This window comes from Amphiprion ocellaris, chromosome 6 (genome assembly GCF_022539595.1).
Source record: "Amphiprion ocellaris isolate individual 3 ecotype Okinawa chromosome 6, ASM2253959v1, whole genome shotgun sequence".
In the NCBI taxonomy this organism is placed as follows: domain Eukaryota; kingdom Metazoa; phylum Chordata; class Actinopteri; family Pomacentridae; genus Amphiprion; species Amphiprion ocellaris.
Genome location: NC_072771.1, coordinates 32,127,881 through 32,147,391, shown reverse-complemented (window position 1 = coordinate 32,147,391; position 19,511 = coordinate 32,127,881). Strand labels below are relative to the sequence as shown.

The window sequence follows — 19,511 nt, the reverse complement described above, 5'->3', positions numbered from 1 at the left end:
AATCTAAGTCAAGTCATAAGAAAGGCAGGGTCATATTTTGAGACTGGAGCATTCCCAACATTCCTCTTGAAATAATGCTCAGCTGGAGACATTGCAGCAGACATTTCTCTATTATTACAATGTGCATGTGTGTGCATGTGTGTGTATGTGTGTGCATGTCTGTGTTGTTGAACGTACCGGCGGCACCAGGGATGTAGCGTTCAGGGTAGAGATCAGTGAGAAACAGACTGTTTATAAGTGTCGATTTTCCCAAACCAGACTCCCCTGAAAAGCAATGAGATTAGAAACAAATCTCTTCTCTCTAAAGAAAGCATATAGTCTGAATTAGACAGCAAGAGCAATCACTCACCCACAACCATCAGGGTAAATTCAAACCCTTTTTTCACTGATTTTCGGTGCACTTGATTGGGGAGGTTGGCAAATCCTACATAACCTGCTGTATCTGGGAACTGTAGGGAACAAAAAATAGACATATTGTATTTCAACCACAATTAAGGGTATAGTACTATTATGTAATGTTAGTGTTAAGGTATTTCCTACACTTTACTACTTGTTCCTTTCACTCTGTAAATCTAATAAACAAGCCCTGCCTGACATTTCTCATAATTTTATGAGGTGTACGTTTCAAGGCACAAGTGAGTGTATAAGAGTGAGATTAATGATGATGATGCACACCATTGTAAAAATTCCAACAGGCAATAAAGCCTGGCCATGAAACACTTGAATTTATACAGGATATCCTCTGTGGATGCTTGTGTATGTGTGTGTGCATGAGATTACAAGTACCATGCCTATGAATCACCGGTGCCTTCTTAGGAACCCCTCCTGTATACTCCTTCGATCTGTCACAGTTTAGTGTAATAACTGTAATGTGGTGTAATTTCTGCCGGTTACTCACCTTCCCTTTTTCTCCAGACTGAGACATCGCTACTGTTTATGGGATGGCTGACAAACCTGCAGGTGAAAAAATAGGGAGATATAGTTGTAAATGATATCATCAAAAAACCTTCCTCCTACTAGAAGCAAACTGCCTCTTCCAGTCATTTTTTTCATAAAGCTCATAAATTGTGTCCATCCAAAGTAACAAATTTTGCAGTCAATCATGCAACATGTGAGAAGAAACTGTAAACACCTATATAGTTATGGCTTCAACAGTTAACCAAGCGGCCAATCGCTACTGCTCTCCTACATGTAAAAGGAAGGATTAAATTTCTTCCCATCACCAGCTTCAGATATTTTTCTTAGGTTTTATATTAATTATAATAATAATAATAATAATAATAATAATTATTATTATTATTATTATTATTATTATTATTATTATTATTATTATTATTATTATTATTATTATTATTATTATTATTATTATTATTACATATTAATTATAGTCTGAAAAATCAAATCTCTCTGTTAAACTATCATAACAAATATGACATATTCACTCTAGATTTATGCTGCACAGCCATAAATAGATTCATGTATTTTTGCCTGACTTGAGGAACCTGCTGAGAATTTCTCAGCAAAAGTAGTAACAAGTATATAATATAATATGATATAATATAAAATAAAATAATATAATATAATATAATATAATATAATATAATATAATATAATATAATATAATATAATATAATATAATATAATATAATATAATATAATATAATATTTTGGAAAAAAAACTCTTTGATGGGAAAATCTAAAACCCTAAAATAACCAAACAAAAATACATTTTTAGCAATGAAAAGTGCCTGTCAAGTTGTAAAGCGTAAACATCACATTAATGGAAAATCATATAAAAAAATATATTAGCATAAAATAGTTGAGCAAAATGATCTGAGAACTAGCACGACAGGTGCCATGGTAAAAAAAAATAAAAAAATTTGGGAAAAATTTAAACTTTCTCTTGCAAGTATTCACAACTCATTCATATAGCCGCAAGCAATTAAAGAAATAAACAAGCACATTTATCTTTCCATCTTATATGTCCAGTACCATTATTGTTACAAAAACACAACGCCACCTCAGAATATTTTTATTGTAAGCTCAAAAAGATCTGCACTCTGAGCCTACGTTCAGGCGTTCATTCAAGGACTACTTGACAACTACCCCGTTCTTCACGCTATCGCGAGGAAGGAGCAGAGATTACGAGCTGGTGGCAACAAGTTTGTTCCCAGACTTCCATTAAACTGTTACAGTCTTGTGTACCCCGTCCTCCTGTCCCACTCTACGACCCAGAGCAGACGACAGAGCAACAATCCCTCTTGATAAATTAGCCACATGATGACTGAGCAGGAAGAACAGGCTCCATTTTATCACCAACACACTGGCCCTTGACAGGTGGAGTGTGATAAGCATTAGAAAGAGTTGGGTGCCGTGCGCTGCCAAACGGAGATTCACTCCGGTTATATAATGTTAGCCGGGGGAAAGAGGTGGCATGGGAACCTGAATTGACCGTTCTCTATTGGCATGTGGCAAACACATTTGTGGACACTTGGGGAATAATTTCACACTGTTAAATACATTAGATGGTAGTTGGGGGCGCTCCCTGTATCTACATGAAAGTTTCAGCAATCTCTCATTCCAACTGGGGGGGTTTCATCGAGCCCGTCGGAATGGATGTTTATCCCTTTGGTTCCTGAAGAATTCCCTACAGGGGGGAGCTCAGCTGAGGGAGGAGGGAGAACACGTGTCTCACCCCTGACAACATTTCAAGACCAACCACATACTGAACAACACCAATCATGTAGGGTGGAGGAGTGCCAGGTAACATCAAAGAGGGAGAGTGTATGAGGCCCTGTCAGGAAATAAACATTTAGAAAAGGGAGAAACAATCACTGACACATGGCAAATGTTATGAAAACAACGACACTGAGCATGGCATGGCACTGGCATGAGTTAAAGTGATTAGGACATTGTGATGGAAAATTTTCACAATTTTCAGATATTTTCTAAAAATTAACTGCTGAAATTAAATAAATTATTATTTATTCCCTGTAGTCAAAACATTTTTCTTAGAACTACGCAAGGTATTAGGATGCAAAAAAATATGAACCAATGCATGCAGTTAACGCGGCAGTATTTAGCTGAATATATGAAAACGCTGACCTGCTGGTGGTGCAGGAGAAAAAATAAGGCATCACCCAAGCCATCAAAGATTCAATTTCTCAGCACTGTAGCTATCTGTACCAAATTTCACATTTCAAGTGGTGTTAGAGAACAAGTCAGGTTTGAATCAAAGTGGCAGACTGACCAACTGACAGACTCCCTGCCTATTGTTGCCATCCCTAAAGCCACTACACCATGGCAGCGTCATTATTGGTTTCAGGCCTAAAAACACAAAGATGAAAATAAATGTGTTTTCATTGTTAATGAACGTCTGAGTTAATGCAGCAGACCACACAAGCGTATTCATGTGTATTTCTTGCATACACATATCCCAAGTGTTATTCCACTCCAGGCTCGGTGGGAACCAGCGTTAGTCTGCTAGCAGATTAATTAAAACGTTCCAGTATCGCAGTTGTAATCTTACAAAGACAACACTACAGGACAGATAGGCAGGAGGCACACTTCAATAATACTCTCTTAATAATGGCCATTTAATCGGCCAGGCTGCTGAGCTGCTTACACACACATACACACAGTCATCAATGAGCCAGACGTGGGGAGATTAAACAGTTTGGGCCAAAAGGGAAAAATGCCACCTTAGAAAAGCCAAAGTTGTTGGCATGTAATGCATTTACAGTTGATTTATTGGCTGGAGGGAAGCCATGAAGGGGCAGCAGTGCTAGTACAACTATTCACCTTCCTGACAGGCAGTGTCAAGGGTCCGCACACCCACTCTCCCTGGATTAAGGACTTTCTGCACTTATTGGAAACATTGAAACAATAATTTCACACCCTGGAGACTCGGTGAACTCGGTGGCATAACAACAAAAATGGTAATTTACTGGCAACTGATCACAGCAACAGGGACTCCGGAGCTCCTGAGCATAATAAAGTGATGTTTGGCTCATATAAAAACACACACTCATAGACACACAACAACACAAGACAGGGGGTCTTGACTGTAATTAAGTATCCCTTAGGAGCCAGAGGTAGTGGTGGTGGGCTACAGTGCTGTAATAAAGACATGAAACTGGTTTTTAAGCGGTGGTTTTTGAAACAGTTTAAAATATGAGTCCAGAGAGAGGAAAAAAGCCACAATGGGCGGAATGAAAAAGCCTTTCAACCATGAGAAAACCAGCAGGCCTGTTTGCAACACTGACAGAGTTTAAAGCACAGGATGGATCATTTATGATGATGTGGACAGGGTAGGAAATTACTAAAATCAAGTGGGAGTCATTCAGCAAGAAAATATTATCCCAGCATTGCCCACATAGCTGCTGTACAGTACTGCTCAGCTAAATGGGGAAAAAAAGCTTTTTGTTATCTGTTGAATGAACAAATGCTATCCATTGGTTCATTCATTCTTTCATTTGCAGCATTCCTTCAGTCAAATGTCCTTTGCCATGGCACAGATTCCTAAACTTTATGATAACTTACATTAATTTCTTACATGTTATTAAATGATAAACAGACAACAAAAAATAAGCACCAACAACAAATCAAAAAAGTCATTTAAAAAGCAAAATGCTAAAGATGAAGTAGTTTCATTCTGTTAAATGTGAGGAAGTACTACTTATCTCTGTTACATTGCAATAATTTTTTTCTCTTGCTCACACAAAACAAGGAATCTTATACTGCAGAAAACTAACATTTTTAACATTAAATATCAAATCAAAGGACATATTGGAGATGAAAAATTGGACAATACTGTTGACAAAAAATAGATTTTGTTACACTGTAGGAAGCAGTTAATTCAATAGCACCAAATATAACCCACAATGGTCACTGTTGAAAATCAGTAAGAACATTTTTTGCATCAATATGATAATCTTCTTTGATTTAATTTAAAAGAAGAAGCATTAGCCTTATTGGTTATAATACTCTCTGCAGTATCTGCAGCACATGTAGCAGAGTAACACATCATATCTGAGCAGATGGTGGCCTGGAGTCAAGCTGTGTCTTCACAGTAAGTTGCTAAGTAGTTTGTGAAATGCATTACCTGAAAGGTAATAAACAATGCCCCCAAATCCTATACTGGCCAGGCTTAGATCATATGTCAAGTCATTGTATCTAAAAACGACTCCTCAGCTGGATTTGTAGAAAAGAACATTTTTGCCAGTAGTGCAATGCATATTTTATTAATATAATCTACTCCAACAACATATTTTTAAGACTGAAAAAGTAAGCATGAGTTGCAGTCCTAAAATAAAGTAATCACAGTCTTATTAGACCCGTACCTAGTGAGGACCAAAATACATACAGCAAATCAGTGCCAGCTGTGACCATTTTCCTCTTATCACAATAGAACGGGGGCTTGTAAGGATGAAGGTTATTTCTAAAGTGTGTTTGTGCATCCGGTTTTCCATACACAGCCTGGTGAATAAAAGGTATCCTGCTGTGAAACATCATCATTCAAACTTCTGCCACAATAGTCCAGGTCCACTTGGGTCCGTCAAAGTGAATTAAGTTTTGTTTTTCCATTCACGCCAAAGTGCAAAACAGGAGGAAACATCCTCTTATAGTTTGTAGTGTCAGACAGATGTCTTCCCTGGCGCTCCCGTGCCAGACAGCATTAGTAGGATAAGGTCACGGGAAGGGGAAAGGTCAGAGAGCGGTGAAGGTGCTGAATCAGAGGCCTGAGACGTCTTTCGATGCTACGAGATGTTGTTCTTCTGATATCAAACTGATCTCTGTCCAGCTGGATAAAAAGCGAAGCCATTTTCAGAGCTAAAGGGCAGCTGCCAGCCTGAGATTACAGCTTGCGTCGTCTGCCATCGTGCTCATAGTGTTCAACACTCAGCAACAAAGGAAGTGAAATATGCATGTTTTCACTGAGCCAAAAACACAAGCAAAGATGGATGATAATTCTTCAATAGTGGCCCTCCGCCACATCTTAGACAGACATATAATGAGAATATGTTATTGTTTCCCAGTGTTATTGTTTGGTTGTCTGGGCGCAAAATTTATTTTTGAGCAAATGTAGTTTATGATCAAAGGTCAAGATATAATCTGCTGTTAGAAAGCAGAGTTCAGGAAAGTTACACGAGGTTTTTGCAGGAAATTTGTGAATTGCTCTGAATACGTAGATTTGATATGGCACTGATTTGTAGGCCTATTGAAGTGTAGAGAGTTTCCCTACTGTAACCAGGAATGAACTGGAACAATGGGACAATAACTGAGTTCAAAGCACTACACAAAAAAAAGGTATCTGGCCATCATCACTGTTTTGAAAAGCTAAAGAGAAGGAAGTGTTTATTTGGACAGTTGTGTCAAGTAATAAGGGAGAATATAAAACAATGCTTTAGTCACTGAACAGGGGAATTTGAAACGTGTGTGAAGGCCTCAGTGTCTAACAGTCAGATGTCCACCACACCCAGTCTGTCAGACACCACTGAGTTTACCAAACATCAACTGGGACAATGACACCATACTGTGTACGAACACCGCTTAGGTAAACACGGTAGCTCCTTTAAATGAGTTACTCCTTTAAAACTTGAACGACAAACTCAATTTGACCCGAATGAAGTAAAGAAACTGTGTCAACGTTACATGTCATACTTTAGCGTGCAACAGTTGTTACCGCGGCTGGTGTCATGTTGCCAGCTGGACTTCAACTGACTGTCCGGCGAGTCCTCGTCCAACCGTTTCCGACAGTTTTAAAATGAAAAGAAATGGCAAAAAACAACCGAGTAATGCCTTACCTGTCCGTAACTTTGAAATATCGTTAATAAGCGGAGCTTTTCGCCTCTCGCCGCTGTCCCAGCCCAGGAAGGGAAACCCGGAAAGCGCTTCCCTGAGTCCGCCCTCGTTCCTCAAGCTTTTCATTACCAACGGCTGTCCTGCTGAGCTACTGACGCCATTACGGCTCAAGGGTCAGGACGGCTGCGGCGTAGAACAGCGTAGACCTAACCGATCCAAGATGGCCGCTGAAGTATTGCAGTTTCGTCTAACGTTGGCCTTGTAGCGGACTGCCCTGTCTGTCGACTTCGTGGGAAAATGTTAAATGTATTATAGAAGCATTTTTAAATTAATTGTTAAATATTTGGCTGCCAAACTGTATTTGTCGTAGTATAAAAATTTTGTTACATACATTTTGGCTACAAGTCAAATTATGTTTTCCTGTGTTTCAGAAGACACTATAGACCTGTATCATGCCCAAAAGTGCATCCATAAATGATTTTAATTAGCAAACGAAGTGGTCAAATGTAAGTATTGTTCTTTAGTACACACATTTAAGTTACACATATTGTATAAATTTGAGATCCTTGTATTTCTGTATTTCCATTTTATACTTCTTTATTCAATTTAATTACATTCACAGGATATTGTGGCTATTTCCCCATTTCACGGCACTCATTAACATACCAAAGTGCTTTAATTGAGTATTTTTACGTTATGCTAGTACCATTTTATGAGCTAAAACTTCTTCCAAGTGCAAAAAAAAAGTTGTATGGAGCATACCCTGGAGCAAATCTATAGGCTAGGTGAAAATTATTTAACTGTTTAATTCGGCCTGTATACATGAACCATCAAGAGCTCTGGTGTAAACTAAAATAAATTTATTGTTTCAATAACGTCCCTTACAAGTCACTGCATTTCACAAATTACTCTATTCTTTACTATAGGTGGTGCATAACCCTCCACCAGATCCCCTAATAATTTTAAAGTATCTAAAACACAACAGCATGTCAGGTAAATATAATAAATGATAAACAACAGCGAAAATTACAAACAAATAGTAAATAATAATACAAGTACTTAAAACAAGTGATTTTTAAATGTGAAATGTAAACAAAAAATTATCAAATGTATGGGGAAACATATTAAATAACACTTTATACCTGTTTTATGAGACCAATGAAACAAAATTAAGTCAGGCAATCAGGTTCTCAGACGGCTATAGAAATTGCCTATGTCATTTAACTGTCTTTCCTTTTCCCCCGACACTTAAAGCAGCCAAATAAGAATCTCATACATATCAGAATGAGTGTGAAATTATTTTAGCCCACGTATTGCACAGACAAGTGACATTAGCCTCCATGCCTGAAAAATCAGTAACAGGAGCCCTGATTCACCAAACCACTGTATTTCAGCTGCTCCATAACCTTAAAACACCCCTTAATTCCCCCTTCCCATAAAAACCCGTCACCCCTCTCCTGCCCCCCTCTATTCATTGTAAATAACTGTTCAAACGCACAATGCGCTCTGGACCGCTTTATTCAGTCGCACAACTTCCCTGCGTTTTCATTGGTCCCTTGAGGATGCGGCGGCAGCGGATTGGAGGAAAGTTTCTCCTCGAGTCCACACACCCCCACCCCGCAAATATTCGTGGTCCGGTGCTACTGTGATTCCAGTTGTTTTCACATCCCCTCACTAACAAAGAGACGCGGAGCTGCTGTCTTACATCTCCGAGTAAATGTGGTGAGTGATGCGCAACTAACGACTGACGCTCCTGCACGCCGAGGTGAGAACGAAGAAACAAAGAGCAGAAACACACCTTACTCTCAAGCAGAGAACTACGGGGAGAGATTCAAAAACTTCAGACAGACTTGGTTGGACGTAAAGAGTGAAAATGGTGTCGGCCGGACTGGAGATCTTGGGACTGTCGCTGTGCGTAATTGGCTCGCTCCTGGTGATGGTTGCGTGCGGGCTGCCCATGTGGAAGGTGACGGCTTTCATCGAGGCTAACATCGTGGTGGCTCAGACGATCTGGGACGGCTTGTGGATGTCGTGCGTGGTGCAGAGCACGGGCCAGATGCAGTGCAAGGTGCACGACTCGGTCCTCGCCCTCAGCCACGACCTGCAGGCGGCCAGAGCGCTCACCATCATCTCCTCTGTGATGGGCGTGCTGGGGCTCATGGTGGTGATCGCGGGGGCGCAGTGCACCAACTGCATCCGCGCTGAGTACGTTAAAGCCCGGGTGGTGAACGCCGGAGGGGTCATCTACATCATAAGTGGCCTGTTCGTGCTGGTGCCGCTGTGCTGGATGGCCAACAACATCATATCGGACTTCTACAATCCACAGGTGCCCCCATCCAAGAAGAGGGAGATCGGCGCTGCGCTCTACATCGGCTGGGCGGCCACGGCGCTGCTGCTGATCGGAGGAGCGCTGCTGTGCTGCTCCTGTCCCTCCAGCGGAAACTCTGGATACTCGGTAAAATACGCACCGACCAAGAGAGCCACGCAGAACGGGGACTATGACAAGAGGAATTATGTGTAGCTGTTCGGCTCATAGCAAGCGGTGCGTAGTGACCTGCAGCTTTTGAAAAAAAAAAACAAAACTGTTTTTTATTTTTATTTTTTACGGACGTTATCTTTGCACCTGCAGTTTTTTTTTGTTTTGTTTGTTCTTTAGAAATCTGAACTTTGAAAATCAATGGAAGCACCTCTGCTGTTTTTACACTGGGCCTTCATTATGCTCGGACCACGAATTCACACATCCTTTTTGTGTCTACAGGAGATTAAAGAAAAAATAAAGACTATCAACGACAAGAGGTAGCTCACAGACAAAAAGGAGTATCTTTGTTAGGTACCTGCTTTTGTAAATCTTCGAAATTATTAGTATTTTGAACTGTTTACCGTTGTAACTGCAAAGGTTTTCTTTCTTGAGGAACTCTTGCCACAGAAAATAAACACTGTTCTTTCGCCTTGATGTGCATTGTCAGCACAGACTTGTACAGTAACTGAGAATGTTTGCACTCCCACACATTGAATTTCCTTTAGGGGGAACTACGCCGACATGTTGACAAAAAACTCCAATAACAATAAAGAGAAAAGAAGAAAGGTGCATACATGTAAATGCCAGACAGGCTTTTTTAAAATCTTGTTCAGAAGTTTGCAGTCTAATTTTAGACCTGTAGATTTCGGAGATCCTGGGATCTGTAGGTCAAAACATGAAACATGCACAGTCCATTATTCGCCGCACTGATCACCTGCAAAGTGTTTGCATCATTGTCCCTGCAGGGAGGCTCTTCTCTTTTCACAACTTCCAGGAATAAACTCTGTTCTCTGTTGGTATGTTGATGTATGATTCATTATTCATGTATACGAAGATGCAATACTGTTTCCTTTTATTAAGATTAAAGTGAATATATTGTCTGAAATCTTTAGTTAAAGTGTGTTCTTAAAGCTGTGACGATGCGCAGAGGCAGCAGAGCCCTCCGCGGTCGTGCGTAATACATGCCGTTCCCACCATAAATCCATAAACCAACCCCCACGGCGGGAGAAAGTATTTTAGTGAGCCATAGAAATCCAGATGACAATGCCCATTCAGCTAGAGTGGGGCTCTGCTGTTCAACTCACAATACTCACCCCCACCCCTCCTCATCCGCAGTCAGTGAAAGGCGTTCAAATTAAAGCTACGGAGAAGCTGCTGGAATCGTCTTCCTGCAAGTCACTGCATTCGTTCATTAGTGGTCACAACCCTCCACCAGGACGGTGCCACGACCAATAATTACTTTAACGCAGTTTGTCCACATGTTCTTCATGGCAACAACATGTATTCATGGGGATGATGTTGCAATATTGAAGTAAAGTTACAAGACAGTTTAACTTGGAACAGAAAAACACAGTAACACAAGATATTTCAGTGACTGAGTCACAGCAGTCTGATTTAAAACTTTGGATTACAAAAGCTTATCCATACTTGTTTTGCTGGTGACTTAAGAACCTTAGCAGGTCATATGCCCTCTTAGAAGTTGAAATTATGGCCACAAAGAAAGTCTGCATACAGTCTGGAAAGTGCTCAAACAGGAGAAAATGATAACTATAGCTGCAGATTCTCCACATCCCTCCAAAATACTCCTGCTTGTTTGCTCCTGCCACATTTGGTACAAACAGCTGCACACAAAACATAGGAAATTAAATTTATGATATGAGACTTAGGATCAGATAATTTTCTAGAGTTTATCACAGGTTCTGCCTCTGGATGGAGTTTGCTCCGTTGCCATGGAGACGGGTCTGTTGACATGCAAGCATCTCCTTCCTGTTAGCTTAAAAAGTTAAATGTCAGAAATCATTCTTGATCTTAAAAATAGTGGCTTGACAAAATAATTCCAACTTAGAAGCATGCTGCTTGTTGTGAACGCTGCATTAAAAACAGGCAGGGTTTTAAGCTGGTATTGTTTTGTCAAACTATACCACAATTATTGATTATATCATCTGTCCAAGGAGTAGAATTAACTTTTATATGGCCATTATACACGGAAAATGAATCAGAAACTGGTTTAATAAGACATAAATGGTTAAAAAGTGGGCTGCACAGTAGCGTGGTGATTAGCATCTTCACCTTGCAGCTAGAAGATCCCTGGTTCGTTTCCTGGCTTTCCAGGATCTTTCTGCATGGAGTTTGCATGTTCTCCCTGTGCATGCATGGGTTTCCTCTTGGGACTCCAGCTTCCTTCCACAGTCCAAAAATATGCTGAGGTTAACTGATTATTCTAAACTGCCCGTAGTTGTGAGTGTGAGTGTGATTGTCTGTCTGTATATATAGCTCTGCGACAGACTGGTGACTTGTCCAGAGTGTCCCCTGCCTTCACTCTAAGTCAGCTGGGATAGACTCCAGCCTCCCTGCAACCCTAATGAGGATTGAGCGGTGTATAGATAATGGATGGATGGATGGATGGATGGATGGTTCAAAAGTCATAGTTTCTCGCTTAATAAATGTGGATATTTGATAGTTTATTAGTCATCTTCCGTATTAAATCAACTCTGTTTCGGTTTTAGACTGTTGATCAAACGCAATTTGAATCACAAGAAAAAACAATAAATTGAGAAACTGACAGAAGAACACAAGTAATTGATATTTGTATTCCTACTTAAATGCTAAATAGTAGTTCTTTAGTGGTTATTCAGAACACTCTGATTATTCAAAGCACCAACTGAAGAACCTCTTTATTTAGGGGATTACTGTTCTAGTACTTTATGTGGTTCAATAAAGTACTAAAGATTCTTCATTTTTATTGGGGTTATTTGGCTGGGTGGCAAGAAATAGCATAAAATCAGAACTGCAACCAGCAATTATTTGCATTATTGATGACTCATTTGCTCTATAAAGACCAGAAAATTATACATATTGCTCATCACAATTCCCCAAATCCTAAACTGGCATCCTGTAATATGTTGTTTTGTCTGACCAATAATCCAAAACTCAAGATAATAAATGTATCATAGTGGAAGGGACTCAGGGAATCAGATCAAATTATTTGTTTAACAATTACTTGAACAACTATTAAGTCCTTTTATCAAAACAGAACCAGATGAGTCTAGAAAGAACTACTTTGAAAATGGTTCCTTAAGGAAGTCATTTTGGCTAAACTTCTTTGGAGGGCCATAGTTAGATGGATCTTTGAGATACCAGTGGGGATTCTTTAAAGAACTTTTTGGTTAAAGGTTCTTTGTGGAACTAACAGTGGTTCTTCTACGGCATCACTGGGAGGAACCATTTTAGTGACTGTATGATATATTTTAAACACTATTTACCCCGCGTGGTTGATTTCATTGTACTTCAGAAATGTTAGATTGTTGTAACTTAATAAAATGGGACTGTTTAACTAGATGAAGTAATAGTCTCAAGCTCAGAATTGCCGACAGTTATCTTGTTTTGCAGCCTGTATACGTTTTTTTTCTACACAAAGACCCTCTCTGGAAGGTGCAGTGTGATGTGCCTCAGTGAGATGTTTTTGTTGAATTGTTAGTTCCACTCTAGTCACCGCACAGAGGGTGACGAAGCGCAGAGTGTGTGTGGGAGTGTGTGTGTGTGTGTGTGTGTGTGTGTGTGTGTGTCAGCAACGGGTTAAGTGAGTGCACGTATGTGTGAGTGTAGAAAGAGTTGGGGGTGGGGTTGTGTGGGGGAGTTTGTTGCACCTTTAAAAAGGCCCTCATCCCAATGAGGAGGGAGGCAAATAGGGCCAGCGACGTCACTCAATGGGCGCTCGCCATGGTAACCAGCCAGAACCTGCAGTTGCCTGGCTACGGGAGCCTATAATGTGGTGGTATGGATGAGCCTAATAAAAGGCCTGGCCAGCAGACATTCCAGCATGCACGGACACACACGCACACGCACACACAAACATACACACAGCCGATGCACAGCAGTCTGGAAGATGAAGGAGGGATTTACTTTAATCCTGTAATGGTCACTCCAAGAACAGCTGTGACAGCAGAAACACTTTTGCTTCATTGTGTTTCATTTTAAGAGCAATTGTTGCCAACATGATTGTCAACACATATTAGAGATAAATGTCAAGGGTGTCAGAAAAATGTCTCGCAGAAACAGATGACATAACTCACTGAGAACCACTGAAACTGACCTCTAAACTTGACCTCCTTCAGCCGGACAGAGCGAGGGGGCCATATGGTTAAGGTCATGTCAAAAGTCGGTACTGATTTCAGATTTGTGCAGTCACCAGTGAGAGACGTGCATTTTTGGGAGGTTGGGTTGGGCTAAAGTGTTTTCACTCATGGCATGAACTCTGAACTTTGAAGTTGGTTTCGGGTCAGGCGAGCCGAAAGTCACTTCCCTCCACCGACCAGGCATGATCTCATCGAAGCAGAATCCTCCACATTTGATCGGGGTCACAACCCTCAACCCTGAGCTCCTCACACCAGCAAATAGCTGCTTACGGAGCTGGCTTACGGGAACGTTCTTAATTTCATGTGATGTGGAAACCACAACACTACCAAAGAAGTGTAGCTGATTCATAAAACAAAGGAGACTTAATTAATGTTTTTACTGATTGACTCAGCCTTGCATCAGAGCCAGCAGGTGCACTCAGTCCACAGACTTCCCAGCTGGGGGGAGCTTACTCACAGATAGTAAAGCCAAGAGTCAGCAGGTGGTTAAATGTGGAGGACAAATGTGGCTTTGTATGCTGCGTTAAAGACCCCGTGAGCCGTTTGTTTGCTAAACAATGCAAGAGCTAGCATGGTTAGAGATGGAGATCAGAAAATAACACGCCACGTTCTTTTCTCCTGCATGTCCACAAAGTTTACAGCTCGGTGACTCACGAGTTTTTTGTCGAAGCGCCGTAGCACGGCCAGGCTTCCTGTGCAGCGGACAGCGGAACAGGAAACAGGAAGGAACATGGAGGGTGTGGAGAGGAGGCGGTGGAGAGAGTGTGTTTCTGTGTGTGCAGCTCTATGGCTGGGCTAAACTGCTCCCAGAGCTACAGTATACACTCAAACACAGGTACAAGCAAACATTTGTGTCTGCATATCCAACAACCATCTAACTTCTGATGTGTTAAGCCACATTTCTGTTCATGCTCATTTTGACGCAATCTGCACAAAAAGCACACAAACCCATTGTTGTTTGTTTATAGGTCAATAAACTCTCCATCTTCCTGAGCCAGATGAATACAAAAAACAATAGATAATATGAAAAATGCAGTTGCGCAGAGAATATTTTATGTGGATTTCACCACCAACAACATCATCACATAAGAAAATTTATCTGAGAAAGTTTCAGATACGGTGCCTGTAAGAAGTACTCCCTTCAAAGTTTTTACCTTTTATTGCTTTGGTCAATTTAATTTGGGGTTTTTGACTATAATGTTTAGTAAAAGTGACTCTTTTAGGTTTGTCCAGTCACTGGTGAATCAGTACTTCTGGCTTTATCTAAACCCTAAAGACAAAAGAAAACTCCAAACAACTCCAAAAGTGGAAAATTCCTTGGAGTACAGTTAAATCCCTTATTAAGAAATGGAGGGAATATGGCACGTACATTAGTCTGGCTAGAACAGGACAACCTCACAGACTGAGTGACTTTGCAAGAAACCATCAAGACACTTACAACTCCACAGAAGTAGTTACAAGCTTCAGCAGCTGAGGTTGAAGAAACTGTGCCTGTTCTTCACAAGTCAAGTCTTTATTGAAGAGCGGCAAAAAGAAAGTCATTGTTTAAAAATGTTCATATTAAATCTTAATTACAGTTTACCAGAAGGTATGTGAGACACTCTATGGTCAACTGGAAGAAGGTTTTTTTGGTCTGATGACACCAAAGCTGAGTCTGTTTTGCATCAGACTAGACGCTATGTTTGGCGGACACCAAACACTACACATCGTCACAAACACACAATTCCCACTGTGAAGCATGGCGGTGGCAGCATCATGATGCTTCTTGGTAACAAGCTCTGGAAGGCTTGTAAAGGTAGAGTGTAAAATGAATGCAGCAAAGTATAGAGAAATCCTGGTGGACAACCTGATGCAGTCTGCAAAAGAACTGAGACTTGGGAAGATTTGTGTCCCGGCAAGACAAGAAGGATACAGTCAAAGCTACAAAGAGGTGGTTTAAGACAACAAGGTGAATGTTCTGGAGTGGCTCAGTATGAGCGCAGAACTCAAGTCAATTGAGAATTTATGGTTGGACTTGAAAAGGGCTGCTTACTCATGATTTCTGTCCTACCTCACCGAGCTTAAGCACTATTGCAAAGAAAAATGCGGTAAAAATGTGGTGCCCCGATGTTCAGGCTGATTGAGACTTTTGCACACAGGCTAATTGCTGTGATTGTGGCCAAACATGCATCTACTAAATACTGACTTGAAGGGGTTGAATACTATTGCAATCACTCATTTCATATGAGACAACTTTGTAAAAATCTGTTTTCACTTTACATGAAAGAATCTGCTTTGGTAAATTCTTTTCTAAAAATCTAAATTAAAATGACTATGATTCAGTATTTAAAAGCAATAAAAGAGGAAAACTTCCAAGGGGTTGAATACTTTACATAGATACTGTAAAGGGAGTATGAAATCCTGTCAAACAATAAATTCACCTTATGTTCCACCCATTTTAATGATGGATTTTTGGCAAGTCTGTCATTCTACAGCTGTATTTTTATTCTGATAAGGTTTGTTTAAATCAACACAACCCTATTCTGAATTCTTGTAAAGTTCCAAAACTTTCAGAATATATGAAATATTTCAAGGTAATTTGTTTGAAGTGTGTATTAAATCATGCTCTAGTCCCACCAATCAGTTTTTTTCAGTGTGATGCAATGTTTAATAAACTATAATATCTTGGATGTGAGTATTTCATTCAATACTAAAGTGACAAAGCTCTGATAAAGAGGTGAATTATATATGTGCTGCTGTTAAACAGGTTGGTAAAATGTTATATAACAAGATACTTCAGGGAGAATTAACCTCCTAAACCTGGGGTGGACAGTATTTTTTATTTAAGTGGTCTGGGAGGAAACCAGACACCTGTAGCTCCTCTGCTCTGTTTTCAGGCTTTAGAAAATCTCGTCTATGACAGGAGATTTTAGCCAATCACAAGTCTTTTACTTTGAGCAGGTGAGAAAGTATAAAGAGGAACAAATTTTCAGCGTATGTCTGTGGAAGGATCCTCGTAAATCCTTGCAAACTTGGGCAAATGACAAAATTTACGTCAAGCAGACCCTCACACACACAAAAAGTACAACACTGGCCTCAGATAGAGGACTTTCACTTGACAAATTAGGGATGAAACCACAAATGAATGTTGACTTTTAGCTTGAATATGTTGATACATCTGGTGAGCTTAGAGCAACAAGCGGAGAGGAAGAAGTTGCAAGAAAAAGGCTGTATATTTTCAAATAGTTGCTTTTGTTCCTTTTCCAGATTTCTGCCACTTGCAGCTTTAAACCCAATGATTTTAGGTCAGTCATTACATACACTCCATGCAGCTCAACCGTGCATAGGAAATTTATGAGGAAGAACTAAAAAACAAACCTAAAAACCTGCCCACTGTTGATCACTTGCAGATACCCTAAGATACCCTGCTATCCTAGATATTATTGCCTACACTCTGGTGCAACATTACATGAACATAATTAACATTCCTTTCATTAATTCAGGTTACTTACAAGTGCCTCATGTTACTTATAGTGCTTATATTGTATGTTTTCTTTTAGATTTATCTTATTGTTTTATTATAACCTGTCCTATGATTTAATTTTTGCATTTTCTACGCACCATCTTGTTGTACACAAAGCTTACAATGACAGCAAAAGCTTTCTAATCCTTATTCTTGACTGCGTAGATGCATTGCACCAGGGCAGGAAATAAAAAGTTTTAGTAGGAAAGAACGTCCAATAATTGCTACCTGTTGGGAAATATATGATGATGTGACTGTTAATGTTGCTCTGTAACTGATGGATGTGTAAACAAGCATCAAGTTTAATTACATCAGTGTAAAGGTGATGATATCCACAACTCACTTCTGCATTCCCTGTTAAACAGGTAGTTATAAACTTCAACTATAACCCAACACACCCTCAATATTTATTTTTAAAAAAAGTGCTGCCAAATATTCAATCCCATTTTTCTAAAACAACACAATATTCAAGCATTGGTGTATAATTCGAGACAAGCCAACAACATTTTACAGCAATTGATGAAGTGTTTTCTCAACAGAGTGATAAACGGAGTGCACAGGGATGGTTTTATCTCAAAAATATGAGAGAGGAGAAGTCAAAAGAGGGAGTCTCGACTCCTTTCATGCCTGTCTGAGTGAGATCACATTTCCATGTCGTATATCATCAGAGGGAGACAACTTTAAATACTTGGGCACATAAAAGCATGTGTTGACTTGCACATAGGTAACTCAGAGCAGGCAAAGGGGGGAATGACAGCCCTCTGCTGAGATGAAGAGGAGTCCTGGCAGCGTGAGGAATGTCTGAGGGGGGGATCTGGAGACATTTCTGATTTTGCACGGTTGGCAAAATGTATGTGATGTCAGTTTCTCTTCAACCAAGATGAGAAAGTAAACCTCCTCGAACAACAAGGCCTGCAGGAACAAGTTCCACCAGCATTTATTCATCATATTTGCTACCGAGGACTGCGATACACGTGGTGCTCATTTTAGCTTCGGCCTCCAGGGGTAATTTGGACTCCCATATTAACATAGGATATTGCAATCAGTGGCTAAGTAAACAAACAGCCTGTCACACAAACAGGATCAGGATTTAGATGTGTTCTAAGTGTATTGTTTCCACACTAATTGCATCTCACAGGAAAAGTCTTGCTATTCTCAGGACTGTTGGATGAATCAGCTGAAGAAATTAATCTGGGACAAGGCAAACTTATATGAAAGTTTCTTCCTTTCTCGTCCTGAGCTCTTCTCTCTGTGTCTTTGTGCAGGGGAGCACAGTGTATTTTCAAGGATGAAGGCTGTTCTGCTTGTTATCCATTAAAGAAAGTCCTGCATGACTGAGCCACCTACCACCGAGAACGACAGAAAAGACACCCTCATCACACCCGACTGCAGTCTGAGATTTTTGTGCTTGAGCCTTCGGTTTTCGTCCCAGTGTGCAAAACCAAACAAAAGGGGAATGTTATGCCTATTGGGGTGTTCCCAACTGGGGCTGAAAAAGCAAGCTGTGGAAAACATATTTACATGCACACAAATCTCCAAAATGTCTTAAACGTCTCTTCCTCCAAGGTGCATCACTGATGTTTCATGAGGCTAGACTCTATCATTTTTAATGGGAATATGCAGCATTGCAGGGGCATATATTATTGACTAATCTTGAGGTCTTAAAAAGGATCCCTCCGTCATAATGTCATCTCAGGATCTTCATTTTGACATTTGATTCTGTGTTTGTAAGATGCATTTATGGGGAGGATTAAATGCCACTGGAAACTAAATTTGAATCACATAAACTGAATCTGAATTGCTCAACCCCGGCTCCACCTGCAGCGCTCATATTTGAGATATTTTGGCTTCAGTTTTGTACAGAAGGAGAAAGAAGAGACGCATTATCCATGTTTATATACTGCAGTGAATCTGGTCAAAGGTTTTGACTGCCCGAGAAGGAGTTCTGTGGATTTAGCTTCGGTTGGTTATCCTCAATTACCCGAATGTGTGGAACAACGAATTGAAACTGAATTACAAGCACTGAATTTGAATTTTGAAAACTTAATATGGAACTGACTTCCACTTCAACTGAATAAATTCAGTTTCAAATTACGTGATTCCTACTCAGTTTTTTAACATAATTACTCAAGTTGAACAAATTCACATTATAAGATTCAAATTCAGTTTCAAGAGGCACATATTTCTGCCCACACAACTATCTCGAAATTAGTATGACAAAGGAAGAAATGTTTATTTAATGTGGCCTTGTTAGTTTATTTTTGCACCAGGACCCCCACTTACATTAATTTGGCCACGCATGAAGCGATACTTACACAGAACTTACGCATTGTCTGTATGTCTGTAATGTAAAAGACATCACAGAACAATAAACAAATAAAACTTCAACAAAATGTGTGCATTTAGAGTATCAAGGTTGTTAACTTAACTCTGAACCTACAAGTGTGCAGGTGTAACATCAATAATAAGCCTGTGCTACTGGATTTTGACTAAAGGCCCTGTGGTCACCAAGTACTGACATTTTGGGACATACGCTTAGAAAACGAGAACA

General features: G+C 40.1%; 2 protein-coding genes across 2 annotated transcripts in view; one reads left to right on the top strand and one right to left on the bottom strand.

Moving 5' to 3' along the window:
• zgc:63587 (uncharacterized protein LOC393431 homolog) overlaps positions 1-6,930 on the bottom strand; it is a 28,692-nt gene extending 21,762 nt beyond the window's left edge. Inside the window, exons 1-4 of the mRNA XM_023277486.3 lie at positions 6,807-6,930; positions 899-954; positions 350-449; positions 178-264 (exon numbers count right to left, since the gene is read on the bottom strand). Of these exons, the coding sequence (XP_023133254.2) occupies positions 178-264; positions 350-449; positions 899-925 (214 nt within the window). The 5' untranslated portion in view covers positions 926-954; positions 6,807-6,930. The remainder of the gene's footprint in view (positions 1-177; positions 265-349; positions 450-898; positions 955-6,806) is intronic.
• Positions 6,931-8,429: 1,499 nt separating this feature from the next.
• Positions 8,430-10,208, top strand: cldn5a (claudin 5a). Its single transcript, XM_023277487.3, has one exon. It carries the CDS (start codon positions 8,678-8,680, stop codon positions 9,323-9,325), a length of 648 nt encoding a protein of 215 aa, XP_023133255.1. The 5' UTR covers positions 8,430-8,677; the 3' UTR covers positions 9,326-10,208.
• Positions 10,209-19,511: the final 9,303 nt, after the last annotated feature.

Coding starts and splice junctions, on each gene's coding strand:
- cldn5a (XM_023277487.3), top strand. CDS start 8,678: ATGGTGTCGGCCGGACTGGAGATCTTGGGACTGTCGCTGTGCGTAATT.